Below are 17020 nucleotides of genomic sequence, written 5' to 3' on the forward strand. Positions count from 1 at the left end.
AGAATCCCTCTGGTCCTGGGTTTTTCTTGGTTGGTAGGGTTTTGATGGCATCTTCTATTTCATTGCTTGAAATTGACCTATTTAAATTGTGCATGTCCTCCTGATTCAGTTTGGGCTAATCATATGTCTCTAGAAATTTGTTGATGTCTTCAAGATTTTCAATTTTACTGGAGTACAATTTTTCATAAAAGTTTGTAATTATCTTCTGTATTTCAATAGTATCTGTTGTGATATTTCCTTTTTCACCATGAATTTTAGTAATTTGAGTTTTCTCTCTCCTTTTCTTTAGGGTGGTTAAGGGTTTGTCAATTTTACTTATTTTTTCAAAGAATCAGCTTCTCGTTTTATCTATTTTTTCAGTTGTTTCTTTTGTTTCAATTTCATTTGATGTTAGTCCTGATTCTAATTACTTTCTGTCTTCTACTTTTGGTGTTGATTTATTCTTCTTTTTCTAGGGCTTTGAGATGTAATGTTAGGTCATTTATTTTCTTTTTTAAGATTTTTTTAATATGTACACAATATCTTTATATTTATTTTTAGGTGATGATGAGGATCGGACCCAGTTGCCTCACATGTGTCAGGCAAGCTCTCTGCTGCTGAGCTATAAGCCCAGCCCCAGGTCATTTATTTTCAACAGTAAATTTGAGCAAGCAGAAAACAAGTCATCAAAGTTGAAGACAGGACAATTGAAATTACACAATTTGAGATGAGAACAAAAAAGGAATAAAAAAAAAACTAATAGAGTCCCTGTGGGATACTACCAAGCACTGCATATAATGGGAGTTCCACAAGAGGGGAGAAAGAGGCCAAAAGATTATTTGAAGAAATAATGACCAGGAGTTTATCAATTTTGACTTTTTTTAAAAAAAATTACTCTATGCATCTAAGAATCACAATGAACTACAAACAGAATAAACTCAGAGACTCCCAAGGCACGTTATCATCAAAATTTCAAAGACAAAGGCAAAGAATCTTGAAAGAAGAGTGAGAAAGAAGTAACTTGGCACACTAAGATTAGCAGCTGACTGCTCATCAAAATTTATGAAGTGTCCAGGCATGGTGGCACATGCCTATAACCCCAATGGTTTGGGAGGCTGAGGCAGAAGGATTTAAGTTCAAAGCCAGCCTCAGCAACTTAGGGAGTCCCTAAGCAATTTAGCAAGACCCTGTATCAAAATAAAAATTAAAAGGGGACTAGGGCCAGGGAATGTGGCTCAGTGGCCACTGAGCACCCGTGGGTTCAATGTCTGCTACATTAGAAAGAAAAATCATGGAAGGCATACCACAAGATGGTGAATGACATATCCAAAGTTACAAAAGACTGCCAATTAGGAGTTCTATACTCAGGAAAATCATTCTTCAGAAATAATGAAAAAGTTTAATGGGTAGAGTTTCAGTTTTGCAGGATGAAAAGGTTCTGACACAGGTTGTAGAAACATTACTCATTCTTAAAATGATGAAGATCATACATTTTATGTTATGTGTATTTTACTGCAGTTATGTAAAAGTTAATTAAAAAGAGAACTTAAGACTTCCCAGATAAACAAAAACTACGAAAGTCTGTCATTACTAGATCTGCCCTACATAAAATATAGTAGGGGGACAGTGTTTGCAGTTTAGGGATGGAATGAAAAGACAGTAGACGGTAACTCAAAGCCAAATGAAGAAATAAAGAACATGGTTAAGGTAACTATACAGGTAAATATAAAAGCCGGTACTACTGTATTTTTATTTATAACTCCTCCTGTTTCTCCTATATTATTTAAAAACCACATTCTACAATGTACACATGCATTCCCTAAATGACTATATTTAGAAAAAAAATTAGTAAACTGGAAAATGAAATCAGAAGACTGAGTAACAATGACTATGGTTCATGCAACCAAATGAGATCTATCACACTTTATTCTAAACCAGACATCTCTGATTTGTAGTTCATGTGGAAAAGAAACCCAAGCAAATGGGGAATCAGAGTCTAACATGAAAGATCACCAGGCAGAAAGCAAGAGACCTAAGTTGTTATACTGTTGGCTCTGCTAAAAATTCCCAGTGTCACTAACTTCTCTAGGTCTTTAGTTTCCCATTTGTGAAATTAGGAAAATATAATATTTTATAAGAAATGTGTATGAAGAAAAAAGAAACCAGATGACATAAAATTCTTTAAATTCTTAGGTAAGTAAAGCAGCAGGCAAGTATAGAGTACTATCGTTACTACTGGCATCAGAACATACAAGTAGTTCCTTACTCACCTGATGATGCTGGATGTTTCTTATGTTACATGAAAAGTTCTGGTAGAGCTGAAACTTATCAACGTCTTTCTCATTTACCTTTTTTGAGGACACTTTTGCCAGAGATGACTGGATACAAATGTATCTATTTTGGCACCTGCTCAGATACACAAATGTTCAAAAAAAAAATTAATATTTTATTTACTTATTTAAGTACTGGGATTGAACCCAGGGTGCTATACCACTAAATTACATTGCTGGCCATTTTTTTCATTTATTTTGAGACAGTCTTGCTAAGTTGCTGGGGCTGGCCTCAAACTTGTGATCCTCCTGCCTCAGCCTCCCAAGTTGCCAGAATTATAAGCATGTATCCAACTAGTAAATACCTCAGTAGAACAAAAATAAGCTATATGGAAATAAGGATAGCAAAAAAATTAAGCCATTACCAAGTGCAATGTGTTTAATGATGCCCAATTATGAAAACAATAGTATTATTAACCCATCATATGGACATTTTGCCTACCATGCTAACATATATCCTACAGAACTAATTATGTATCAACCCAATATGCCTAAATGAGTTCAAATACCATTTATAGTTACGCAAGAGACCAAAACTATCATAGGAATCAGACTAATAACTATAGTCTAAATATCATCCTTCTCTAACCACTGAATTAGGCAGTCACAGTCAATTAAAAGCTAAAAAAAAAAAAAGAAAGAAAGAAACAAAAGGATGTACCAGTATAGCTTCCTATAATAATTTATAAAACCGAGACAAATTTCAGTTGCATAATTACTCACACACACACCCCAAAAAATTAATCTAATCACTTTTCCTACTTCAACCCATTCCTGCTAGGACCACTGAGAATACAGAAAAGTTTTCTTCCTTGAATTAACAAAACCTCTGATGCAACAGCAATCAACTGGTTCATCCCCTTTCCTCTCTCCGCAAAGTCATATAGCTGGAGGTATGGAAGGACACAGAGCAAAAGCAAATCTCTGGCAGAAACCTACCATTTCTTTTGATAGATAGCAGAAAAAGAACAACAGGGTACATAAAAATAAGGTTATATGGGCTGGGTTTGTAGCTAAGTAGTGGAGCGCTTGCCTAGCACATGTGAGGCCCTGGATTCAATTCTCAGCACCATATTAAAAAAATAAATAAATAAAATAAAGATGCATCAGGCTGGGGTTGTGGCTCAATGGTACAGCACTTCCCTAGCATATGTGAGGCACTGCCTTCAATACTCAGCACCACATATAAATAAATAACTTTAACAACTAAAAAACATTATGTAAAAAAATTTTTTTAAATAAACAAATACAGATGCATCAACAACTAAAGAAAAAAAATTAACTACAGTTTAAAAGTAATGCCTTTTTAAGGCATACTCATACATTGCTGGTGGGACTGCAAATTGGGACAGCCAATATGGAAAACAGTATGGAAATTAGCATAAAATGGAAGAATTTAAAGAATTTTATGTCATCTGGTTTCTTTTTTCTTCATTCACATTTCTTATAAAATATTATATTTTCCTAATTTCACAATACTGCTTTTTTCCATTTTTTTTCAGTTCTAGTTTTCCTTGGAAAACTAGAAATGAAACCACCATTTGACCCAGCTATTCCTCTCCTTGGTCTATATCCAAATGACTTAAAAACAGCATACTACAGGGACACAGCCACATCAATGTTTATAGCAGCACAATTCACAATAGCTAAACTGTGGAGCCAACCTAGATGCCCTTCAGTAGATGAACGGATAAAAAAAAATGTAGTATAAACACACGATAGAATATTACTCAGTAACAAAAGGGAATAAAATCATGGCATTTGCAGGTAAATGGATGGAGTTGGAGAAGATAATGCTAAGTGAAATTAGCCAATCCCAAGAAACCAAATGCCAAATGTTTTCTCTGATATAAGTTAGGCTGATGCATACTGGGGTAGGGAGGGGGAACATGGGAGGAATAAAAGAACTCTAAATAGGGCAAAGGAGTAGGAGGGAAAGGGAGGGGACATGGAGTTGGAAATTGATGGAGGGATGAGATGAACATCATTATCCAAAATATATGAATGAAGACACGAATGGTGTGAATATACTTTGTATACAACCAGAGATATGAAAAATTGTGCTCTATATGTGTAATATGAACTGCAATGCATTCTGCTGTCATACATAACAAATTAGAATAAAAAAATTTTAAAAAATCAGAGTTGCCAGATATGTCTTCTTTTCATACAACTATTGATATATTTTTAAATGAAATAAATTAGCATCTTACATCTAAAAAATTTCCATGAAGCAAAGACTTGAGAACAATTATCTAGCAAATTCAGTTAGAAGAAATACATATATTTTCCCTCGATGTCTAAAGTCAGAGTTGTTTGGATTAAATCTAAACTGTTTAGGGTTGCATTATCACCCATTATACTATTTTTGTGTTATAATCCAAACACACTTAAGCTGATGCATTAAAGCTACAGAAATATTTTCATAAACATAAAAAGATGTTCATACAAACCTGTTAATTTTTTAAAGGTTTAATTTTCATGCAATACAATCTATCCTAGTATATTAGTGAATATGCTTAGAAAAGTATATTGTGAGTAAGCACTCTTAGAAATCTGCAACAGTAGTAAGAATGGTAACTGAGTGTGTACAGGCTAAAAATTATTTTTGCCCTTATCTGTACTGTTGACTTTTTAAATTGTTAAAATTAGAAAAGCAAAAGTGGTCATTTATAAAATCTAAAAGTAACATAGAACTATAAAAAAAAGTATATGTTCCTTTTTACTGACAGCTACCCCACATGATATCCTACCTCTTGGAATCCTCTCTCTTCCCAGGAGTGAACATTTTTAAAAAGTAATGCCTTTTTTAAAATGAGGCATAAAATCCATGAGCCCAAATAGGTCTAGCAAAGAGTTTTAATCTCATAAATGCAGATTGTGATGCAATGGATGGATAAGCTGCTCTCCCAGAAGCCAAAATTCATTTTAAGGTCAGTGCTTTTATCCATATCTCACATCACACATTCTGAAGATAACGCAATTGCCAATAAACTCCATAAATTAACTATTATAAAATTAAACATGTACATCACAATTAACATGTTTAAGAAAGCAATGCTACCGACTCGAAATAAGCATAAATCTCTAGTAGATGTTATGTAAATGCAGTGGTTTCTAAACTGTGTTCATCAGAGCCCTCCATTGAGGTGCCGGGGTTTAATAAGATGAGTAGATAGAGTTCCAGGCTCCCTGACCATAATTCAATTAAAACATCTTTTCTTTTATCTGTTCTATATATTAAGGTTCTGTTGTTTGAAAAAAGTGATCTGATACTAGGGGGAAAAAAGGTCTGAAGACAGTTTTTAATGAACACTGGTGTTAGCAGTAACCATGTGACCCTTAACAACAAAAGCCCACAAAGCAGAAAACTCTGTGAAAGAGTTACTCACAATTTCCGAATGAAATCAAGCGTGTCTTTGTCTTTGGCAATCATGTCTGCTAAAATATGCTGCACTCCTGTTTCAATATCCTGGAGTGCTGACAGCCCTTTAGGTGAAGGGTAAGAGGGAGAACAAAAACACAAAGTATAAAGATTGCTTTTAATGCCTGTAATTACCACATTATTTTAAATCCTAGTCGAAATAAAATTTTAACTTAACAAACTTAAGACAGAAAGATACCATAACAATGACTAGCTTCCATATGCAACAAAAGAGAGCCTCCAGAAGCAATAATGTAGTGTCTTCCCATAATATATTGCCTACTAGTAAAAAGGCAGGTTTGGAGACAGCTGCCTGATCTGTTCCTGGTTCTAATACTAATTATGGAACCCTGGGAAAGTTCCTTAACATCTCTACCTCAAGTTTTCTATAAAAATAATAGTAATGCTTTCATGAAGTAGTTGCAAAAATTAAATGAGATGGTAAATATGGAGTAAGAGTCATCTCCCAAGGTTCATAATTTTTTCAATTGTTACAAAAACTCTCCTTATAAGCAATTTTATTACTACTCGTATTTTGGATTATAAAACATTTATTTACATTTTCAATGACCCAGCTGAATTTCTTAAACCTCACAAACATAAAACAAAAGCTATAGTGCGAATATTCATCTTCAAAATAAAATTGTCTCTCAGTGATGCACTATGTTCTCTCCAAGTGCTTTAGATTTGCTAATTTACAGAACTCACTCTTATTTATCATGGCCCCTGTGAAATCAAACTATATAGACAAATGTCATTTGCATTGCCTTCCTTCATTTCCTTTGTCTTTATTGTTTTATTTGCATTAAAAGTGTTTGGTGGTGGTGTTTTACTCGAAAGCTTAAATTACACTGCACTGAGTATGTTGTTCATGTAGGTTTTCTGTGGGCACAGTTTTAATGAGGAAGAGGCATAAAGCCAAAGAGAACAGAAAAACAGACTTACTATGACCTAATTAATAAAAAAGCAAAATGCCTTATTGTTATTGTTATGATAGTTAATGTAATTGTGATAGTAGTTAATTGTAACTACTGAAGTAATTGTGTTTAAAGAAATTCAAAGAGAAATTTTACTGTGGAAATTAATAGAAATTCTATCTCCATTTGAAGAGAATTTCTCTACAAAGAAAATTTCAGAAACAAATTAACTTTACAAGGTGGAAGACTATATGTAAAAGACTTAGAACAGGTCTAACATAGTAAGCACTCAATAAATGTTTGCTCCTGTGTTAGCTATCTCCCTACATCAGCCTTCACCTAGTGCACAGAGAATGATTATTCTCTGTGGTTATCATCTCTATGGTTATTCTCTATGCACTACTTCTAGGATACTCAAATCACCTTGAAGTCTCATTACTCAAAAGTCTTATGAGAACATCATGGTAATGAGTAAAGATGGAATAGAAAGAAAAAATTATACAGAATAGAAAGAAAATATTATACACGTTGCTATAAAAAGAGCCTTTGAAAGGTGGCTCAACTGTATCGCACCTGCCTGGCATGTGTGAGGTACTGGGATCAATTCTCAGCACTGCGTATAAATAAATAAAGATCTATCAACAACTAAAAAACATTAAAAAAAAAAAAGGCCCCATCACATTGGGGGAATACAGTTAGAGAACCTAATGTAGTTACTGAACCTTTCATAATTAAAATTACATTAGAGCTCTAGTACAATGGTTTGTGAAATAGTCTGAAGACCTGAAAATGAAACTATACTAGGTACTTGTTAAATATACAGATTTCAGACTGGGGTGTTATCCAGTGGTAGAGTACCTGTTAGTATGCACAAAGCTCTAGGTTCAATGCCTGGCATGTATGCGCGCACACACATGTGTGCACGTGCACACACACACACACACACACACACTCAAACTATGGGATTGTATTGTTTCACAGAGCATGCCAAATGATTCTGAAACTCATTAGACTTTTAAAAACCATTGCTAGGGAGGTACCTTTAGCTACCTCTACAGCAGTGGTTCTCAGTGGGAGGCAGAAATTATCAGAATCATTTGGGAAGATCTTTCAAATCACATACCCCTCTCAGCCCAGAGAATAATTGAAAAAAATGAGTCTTGTGTGTTTTGAAAAATTCCTTCTCCAATCAAAGAGAATTGATTTTAGAGGTGCATGATACAGCCAAAGACAACAGGAGTTCCTAAACTTCAGTCTTTCAGTGAAAGCAGGAGGAAATTAAGTCCTATCCCTTGGCTTACAATGTAATCTTTCTAGCCACCGACTCTCCAGATCTCCACACCTGAAACAAATATTGAAAAGTCCCAGGGGCTGGGGTTGTGGCTCAGCGGTAGAGCACTTGCCTCGCATGTGTGAAGCACTGGGTTTGACCCTCAGCATCATATAAAAATAAATAAATAAAATAAACATATTGTGTCCATCTACAACTAAAAAACATATATATAGAAAAAACTGAAAAGTCAACATTTCATTTCTCTTACTACACTTAGGCAATCTCCTCTTACATTCAACAAAACAATCAGCTAGTCCTTGTGTACAGTATGGATCGCCTAGGATACAGTCCATCTGCAGTATAGAATAGCTTTGATTCAAACCAAATTTTGCTAATCGGTGGCAAGCAACAAGTGTCTTCCAATGGGGAAAAAAAATCTGAAATATCTAGTTTCTTAAATATTTCTCGAGGAATAATGAAAATACTTTAGAAAAATAGTAATTCAAAATGATCGTGTGTATGTGAACAGGAAAAACAGTGAAGGGGCAGTGAGACAGGAAAAAACATTTCAAATTTTTAAAAGCAGTACCTGGCTTATTTAGAATTAATTATAATTCTTCTACATTTACAATCAGGATAAAAGAATAAAGCAAACAAAGTCTTGATATGTTTGCAAGTACTACTTGTGTTGGCTCTGAGCTATTCATCCACGTGATCAGAAATATCACTACCTGGTATCCATCATCATGTATTCCAGGAGCTATACCACATATGACAATGAAGAGACATAGTTATTAAAAACCTACCAAATAGGAACTCAGTATGTGTGAGAACTAAGGAGATCTTTAGTCCAAAGTGGGTGGGAAGAAGAAGGAAAAGAAATTAATCATAAGGAAAAAATAGGAAGTAAATCTGTGTGCATCTAACATACCAAAAGCTCCAACATTTCATTCTAATAAAACATTCCATGATGGGCACAGACAGTTTCCACTGTGATTAACCTTAAGGTTTGGCTATTCGATCTCAGCTATTATTAAAATATTAAATATTGCAACCATTTGAAATTATAGCTTTAAATACACATTAAAAAATTAAAACATGTGAATGTTACTTATTTCAAACCATCTCTAAATTCAAATATTACTATTTTGCTTTTCCTTTTCATTGTTGTCTTTTCCCAAAGATATTAAGATGAGTTTGTATGAACAATATTTGTATTTTACAGACACACACAAATCTACAACTTCTGGATTATTTAAATCTAAAAATGGGTTATGGTATGCTATTATTCTCTACAGTTAAGTACAAAGTGTGAATTTTGTTATCAGAGGCTGCCCCCTACAGACATTTATGTCTCCCATCCTAAAGAATCAACAGAAGCCTGAAGAAACTACAATGGAGATAGAGACATACAGCTCAAAGCTGCAGTTATTTCAAGTAAGGTAGGCTGACTAAACCTTGAGATCTAGTGAATAAAAATGAAAATTAGTTAACAATATTATGTACTAGAAATTTACTAAGAGAATAAACTTTAGGTGCCCTTACTACAAAAGAATAAAAAAGACAACTGTAAAATAATGAATATATTAATTTGATTATCAAGTACAGTACTGTTTTACTATAGTAGTCATTTTTGTACATACACACACACACACACACACACACACACACACACTCACAAATATGTTTGTGTATAAATATCAAAACATCTTGGAGACAAGCACGGTGGCAAACACCTGAAATCCCAGCTACTTGGGAGGTTGTAGAAGGAGAATCACAAGTTCAAAGTCAGCCTTCAAATAATTAAGACCCTGTCCCAAAATTTTTAAAAAGGACTGGGATAGAGCTCAGTAGAAGAGTGCCCCTAGGATCAATCTCTAGTACCATAAAGCAAACAAACAAACAAAAAAAAAGATCACATTGTATACCTCACACACACACAAAAAAAAAATTTTAAACATAAACATTTTTTTTAAAGAATAGGAATCACCAGAATATCAATCTCTCACTCAATCAAAAAAGCAATCCTGATAAAAAGTAATTCTTATTCAGAAAGTTCTCACTCTTGGGCTCATTTTGACAATAAAACCAGAGAACCTTGACATGAATCAACTAGTTTCTTTGAATTTTCCTTCAAAATCTCTCTCTCCTTTACTCCCTCCTTCTCATTCTCTCTCACACACAATGGACAGGAAGATCTCCTGGGATGTAAATTTCAGAAAAAGATACTTTACCTCTTAGAAAGTATAGGAGTGTGGCTTTAATTTATACTTCATGCATGTCAGAAGTGTTGAAAGTTTTTATAAAGAGGAGGTCTGGGTTGTATAATTAAACAAATTTTTAGAAACAGTATAAAAGCTTTAAAAAACAACATAAGGATATAAAACTTCAGGGTAGGAAAAGATTTCTTTAAAAAGGGGAGAAAGCACTTATCAAAAAGTAATAATAATAGGGGTTGGGGTTGTGGTTCAGTGGTAGAGCACTCATCTCTCACATGCGGGACCCTGGGTTCAATCCTCAGCACCACATTAAAAAATAGATAAGTGAAATGAAGGTATTGTGTCCAACTACAACTAAAAAATAAATAAATATTTTTTTAAAAAAGTAATAATAAAACTAATACCTTATATTTACCAAGAGATGTCATAAAGAAAGTCATCTTTCTTTGAAAAGATTACAACACACATTATGTAACAAAGAATACCTAAAAAATATGTACATATTCATAAGAAAAAGAGAAACAACATAAAAGAAAAATGGGCAAAAGACTAGAACAGGTACTTTATCAAAAGAGGAAAGGTGAATGACTAAGCAACAGGTCTACCAGGATCTGTTCATTAGAATCACTTAGTATTTACATGCTATAATATTCCTTTGTATGATCATTATTTAATGACAGCACTTGTTAGCATAAAGTTTGAAGTAAGGAAAAAAAGAAAGGAAGGAAGGAAGGAAACAGGGCTGAACTCTTTAAGTAAAGCTGGTACCTTTAACATCAGGTCTAATGTAAGACAGCAGATTAAGCTCCCCTGGCTTCTCCAGCAGGGTCCAGGCTGCTCTTTCTAATCCCAGCTGCTTTGCTCTTTGGGCTTTGGTGCCTTTGCTCCCAGTTTTATAGGGAGCAGACTATGGAAAAAAAAAAAAAAAAAAGCATAAAACACTTAGGATTCAGTTTTAAAAAGTTTAAAAAACTAAGATGCAAAATAGAGGACACACTAAGAATTCTGAGGATATCCTTTTCTTAAACCTTTCCTCTTCCTTCAGACATAAATTTGTACTAATTAACTAATACTTATAAAGATGGTGTATGCCTTATCTTATTCTTTATACTTTTAAGTATGCTTAATTATTTATTTATTTACTTATCTTAAAAAACACCTGACTGCAAGGTCCTCTTCTCAACTCAAGCAAGCTACTCTAAAACTTGTCTGCTTAGGATACTTCTACTTAATCACATTCATTCCTCAACCCCCCACCATCTGCTTCTAGAAAAGAAACACCTTACTGAAAGTGGTATCACAAAAATATATGAAGAACCCCTAAGTATATACAGCTTTCAGTTTTATCTCACCAAACCTTCTCCACTTACTTAGTGATTGTTTCCCTCATTCTAAAACTCTCTTCCCTACCTACCGTCCATGCACCATCACCTCTGGATTCTCCCCATAATTCTCTAACTATTTTTTCCATGTCTCTCTAGGTTCTCCCCTCCTCACTTTAAGCTGATGTTGCCCAGTGGCTCATTCTGACCTGCCTACCCACTTAAATAAGTTCTTCCACTCTCATAGTTTCTAACACAACCCTCCTATAGTTATCCATGGGAGACTGGTTTCGGGCATGCCCTTCCCTTCCTCCTGGATACCAAAACCTGATAATGCTCAGGTCTCTTATATAAAATGGTATGGCATTTGCATATAATCTATGCATATCATCCTGTACACTTTAAATCATCTCTAGATTACTTAGACCATCTAAAACAATGTAGATATATGTAAATAGTTGTTATATTGTATAGCTTTGGGAATACTAACAAAAAAGTCCATACATGTTCAATACAAATACAACATTTTTCAAATATTTTTTACCAACATTGGTTGAACACATGGATGTGGAACACACAAATAAATAACCGAAGGGCCAACTATACGTAAAGACACTCATATCTAGGTCTCCAGTTTAGCCCTCTCCCTTAAGCTTCACATTATTAACCTACTCTTCTTTCACTCGATAGGTAATTCCTTGGGAGTAAGGACTGCATATTACCCATATTTGTAAACCCAGTGCTTAACACAAAAAAAGTACTCAATAAGTATTTATTGAACAAAGGATAAGTATTTTGAGGAATTAAGTAATGGTGGCTAATAACTTTAGCTTTTTATGTCTTGATCTTCAATTATAAAAAGACCCAAATCAGGATCAAGATGGCGGTGAAGGGAGTGCAGTAACTCCGTGTACTGCGTCACTGTGAGGGAAAATGACGAGTTAGAGCGGCTAAAAGCTATCTTGTTAGGAATTTCCAGCAAAAGTGGGGTGCTCCAAAACCTAGTGGAAGGATTTTCATCGCACGAGGATCAGCTTCGGGGGCTCAAACGCGAGCGATCTGTCCGTACGGAGGGTCACGCTGCTTGCTCGGCAGATCGCCCCGCGGCTGGAGTCTGCGGCGCGCACTGGGAAACGACGGGCTGGTGGCGCAGAGATACAGCGATGCTGATTCTATGGGCTCCTGCCAGCTAGGCATTTGCTGAGCTCGGAGCTGAATTCTGGGTTGAAGACGGGGGAAGGAAACGGTCCAGCTCGGCTCTCCACACCGGTCAGACCACGGAGGAAGCCAGCGGCCACCATCTTGGAGAGCTGACGTCACCGTCCTTGTTTTCAACTGATCGCAGCTCTTTAAGCTATAGAACAGGTAATTTCAGGCTGACAATTGTCTGCGTCTCACAGACAAATTGCTCAGACTTAGTGCTAAATAACCCATGGAAACTGCTTCTTGGAGCCTGCTCCTATCAGAACACGCACCGAGCCCGGAGCGGCGGAGTTCCGGCTCCCGAAGCTGCTCTGGCCCAGGGCTATAGAACCCGCGGAAACTGCTTCTTGGAGCCTGCTCCTGTCGGAGCATGCATCAAGTCCGGAGAGGCCGAATTCTGGCTCCTGGAACTGCTCTGGCCCAGGGATAAAGAACCCGCGGAAACTGTTTCTCGGTCCGGGTCCTGCTGAATACTGTGGAGGCCAGAGGGGCGGAGCAGAGCTGCCGCCGGACCCCGAAACAGGCCCAGCGACCCGCCGGCATGGTGTCGCGTCGCCCCGGCTAGAGCGGGGGCCGAACAGAGCCGCCGCCCGTGCCCGGAACAGGTCCAACGACCTGCCGGCGTGGTAGTCAAGACACCCCATTTGGAGTAGGGGCAAAGCAGATCCTCCACCCGCATCCGCAAGGTAGGCAGGCCTGTGACAGACTGGCAGAACAGGCCCAGCGGCCTGCCGGCGTGGTAGACACGTCACACCACTTGGGGGAGGGGCAGAGCAGAGCCACTCCCCGAGCCCGGATCAGGCCCAGAAGCCCGCCAGCATGGCAGTCACATCACCCCATTTGGAGTAGGGGCAGAGCAGAGCCACCGCCCGAGCCTGCAAGGTAGACAGACTTGCGACCGACCGGCGGAACAGGCCCAGCGGTCTACTGGTGTGGTAGACACGTCACACAAATTGGAGGAGGGGCAGAGCAGAGCTGCCTCCCGAGTCCGCAAGGTAGGCAGACCTGCGACCGACCAGCGGCCTGCTGGTGTGGTAGACACGTCACACGTCACCCCAATTGGAGTAGGGGCAGAGCAGAGCCTTCACCCGCGGTCGGAGCAGGCCCAGCGGCCCAACAGCGTGGTAGTCACGTCAACCCAATTGGAGCAGGGACAGAGCAGAGCCACCACCCGCGCCCGGAACAGGTCCAGCGACCTGCCGGCGTGGTAGTCAAGACACCCCAATTGGAGTAGGGGCAGAGCAGATCCTCCACCCGCGCCCGCAAGGTAGGCAGGCCTGGGACAGACTGGCGGAACAGGCCCAGCGACCTGCCGGCGTGGTAGACACGTCACACCACTTGGGGGAGGGGCAGAGCAGAGCCACTCCCCGAGCCCGGATCAGGCCCAGCGGCCCGCCGGCGTGGAAGTCTCATCACCCCAGTTGGAGTAGGGGCAGAGCAGAGCCGCCGCCGGAGCCTGCAAGGTAGACAGACTTGCGACCGACCGGCGGAACAGGCCCAGCGGTCTACTGGTGTGGTAGACACGTCACACCAATTGGAGGAGGGGCAGAGCAGAGCAGAGCCACCTCCCGAGTCCGCAAGGTAGGCAGACCTGCGACCTACCGGCGGATCAGGCCCAGCGGCCTGCTGGTGTGGTAGACACGTCACCCGTCACCCCAATTGGAGTAGGGGCAGAGCAGAGCCTTCGCCCGCGGTCGGAGCAGGCCCAGTGGCCCGACAGCGTGGTACTCACGTCAACCCAATTGAAGCAGGGACAGAGCTGAGCCGCCACCCGCACCCGGAACAGGTCTAGCGACCTGCCGGCGTGGTAGTCACGACACCCCAATTGGAGTAGGGGCAGAGCAGATCCTCAACCCGCGCCCGCAAGGTAGGCAGGCCTGTGACAGACTGGCGGAACAGGCCCAGCGGCCTGCTGGCGTGATAGACACGTCACACCACTTGGGGGAGAGGCAGAGCAGAGCCGCTTCCTGAGCCCGGATCAGGCCCAGCGGCCCGCCGGCGTGGCAGTCACATCACCCCATTTGGAGTAGGGGCAGAGCAGAGCCGCAGGCCACGCCCAGAACAGGCCCAGCGACCTGCCGGCAGAACAGGCCCAGGGGTTCGCGGACGTGGTAGACACGTCACCCTGACTGAAGTAGGGGCAGAGCAGAGCCGCTGCCTGCGCCTGGAACAGGCCCAGAGGCCCGCCGGCATGGTAGTTACGTCACCCCAATTGGAGTACGGGTAGAGCAGAGCTGCCGCCCACGCCTAGAACAGGCCCAGCGACCCGCAGGCATGGTAGTCATGACACCCCAATTGGAGTAGGGGCAGAGCAGAGTCGCCGCCCGCGCCTGCAAGGTAGTCAGATCCGCGACTGACTGGCAGAACAGGCCCAGGGCTTCGCGGACGTGGTAGACACGTCACACCAATTGGAGGAGGGGCAGAGCAGAGCCGCTGCCCGCGCCTCCAAGGTAGGCAGACCTGCGACGAACCGGCAGAACAGTCCCAGCGGCCCGCCAGCGTGGTAGACAGATCACCCCAATTGGAGGAGGAGCAGAGCTGCCGCCCTCCCCTGCAAGTGAGACTTTTCAACTATACAAGAGCAATATAAATATATAGGGGGAAAATTTCAAAAACACAACAGTTTCACCAAGCAGAAAGAAACACGAGCAATATGAAAAGACAAGGAAAGAAAGGACCACAAGCAATGCAGGTCAACTCAACTTTAGAAGAGGTAATAGCTGCAGCAGATGGAATGTCAGATAAAGCATTCAGGATATACATGCTGCAGATGATCTGGAGTCTCAAGGAAGACATTAGACAGCAAAAGCAGACAATGAAAGATCACTTCGACCACTTCGACAATGTATTACATAAACAAATCCAAGAAGGAAAAGATCAACTATACAGGGAGATAGAGGTAATAAAAAACAAACAAACAGAAATCCTAGAAATGCAGGAAGCAATAAACCAACTTAAAAATTCAATTGAGAATACTACCAGCAGAGTAGAACACTTAGAAGATAGAACATCAGACAATGAAGACAAAGTATTTCAACTTGAAAAGAACATAGACAGCTCAACAAAACTGCTAAGAAACCATGAGCAGAACATCCAAGAAATATGGGATAATATAAAGAGACCAAACTTAAAGAGTCATTGGGATACAGGAAGGTATAGAGGTCCAAACCAAAGGAATGAGCAACCTATTCAATGAAATAATACGAGAAAACTTCCCAGACTTGAAGAATGAGACAGAATCCCAAATCCTAGAAGCATACAGGACGCCGAATGTGCAAAATCATAAGAGATCCACACCTAGACACATTATAATGAAGATGCCCAACATACAGAATAAGGAGAGAATTTTAAAAGCTACAAGAGAAAGGAAGCAGATTACATTTAGGGGTAAACCAATCAGGATAACAGCTGATCTTTCAACACAGACTCTGAAAGCTAGAAGATCCTGGAATAACATATTTCAAACACTGAAAGAAAGTGGGTTCTAACCAAGAATCATGTATCCAGCGAAATTAAGCTTCAGGATGAAAGATGAAATTAAAATCTTCCACGATAAACAAAAGTTAAAAGAATTTGCAGCTAGAAAACCATGCCTTCAAAACATCCTCGGCAAAACATTACAGGAAGAGGAAATGGAAAATAACAATGAAAACCAACAGTGGGAGGTAGGACAGTAAAGGGGGGAAAAATAATCAAAAAGGAAAACAAACCATGTTTAGTAACATAAATAAACAAATATGTCTGGAAGAACAACCCATATCTCAATAATAACCCTAAATGTTAATGGCTTAAACTCACCAATCAAGAGACACAGGCTAGTAGAATGGATCACAAAACAAGACCCAACAATATGCTGCCTACAGGAGACGCATTTGATAGGAAAAGACATACATAGACTGAAGGTGAAAGGTTGGGAAAAATCATATCACTCATATGGACTTCGGAAACAAGCAGGAGTGTCCATACTCATATCAAATAAAATAGATTTCAAGCCAAAGTTAATCAAAAGGGATAAAGAGGGACACTACATACTGCTCAACGGAACCATACACCAACAAGACATAACTATCATAAATATATATGCCCCAAACAATGGTGCAGCTATGTTCATCAAACAAACTCTTCTCAAGTTTAAGAGTCTAATAGACCAACATACAATAATCATGGGAGACTTCAACACACCTCTCTCACCACTAGACAGATCTTCCAAACAAAAGTTGAATAAGGAAACTATAGAACTCAACACAATTAATAACCTAGACTTAATTGATATATATAGAATATACCACCCAACATCAAGCAGTTACACTTTTTTCTCAGCAGCACATGGATCCTTCTCAAAAATAAATCATA

General features: G+C 39.3%; 1 protein-coding gene across 2 annotated transcripts in view; it reads right to left on the reverse strand.

Annotated features, from left to right (window-relative positions):
* Srbd1 (S1 RNA binding domain 1) overlaps positions 1 to 17020 on the reverse strand; it is a 220167-nt gene that overhangs the window by 172098 nt on the left and 31049 nt on the right. For both annotated transcript variants that reach the window (XM_076832900.2, XM_076832899.2), the window contains exons 7-9: positions 10911 to 11049; positions 5702 to 5798; positions 2250 to 2385 (exon numbers count right to left, since the gene is read on the reverse strand). In XM_076832900.2, the coding sequence (XP_076689015.2) occupies positions 2250 to 2385; positions 5702 to 5798; positions 10911 to 11049 (372 nt within the window). The remainder of the gene's footprint in view (positions 1 to 2249; positions 2386 to 5701; positions 5799 to 10910; positions 11050 to 17020) is intronic.

This window comes from Callospermophilus lateralis, chromosome 14, assembly GCF_048772815.1.
Source record: "Callospermophilus lateralis isolate mCalLat2 chromosome 14, mCalLat2.hap1, whole genome shotgun sequence".
Taxonomy (NCBI): domain Eukaryota; kingdom Metazoa; phylum Chordata; class Mammalia; order Rodentia; family Sciuridae; genus Callospermophilus; species Callospermophilus lateralis.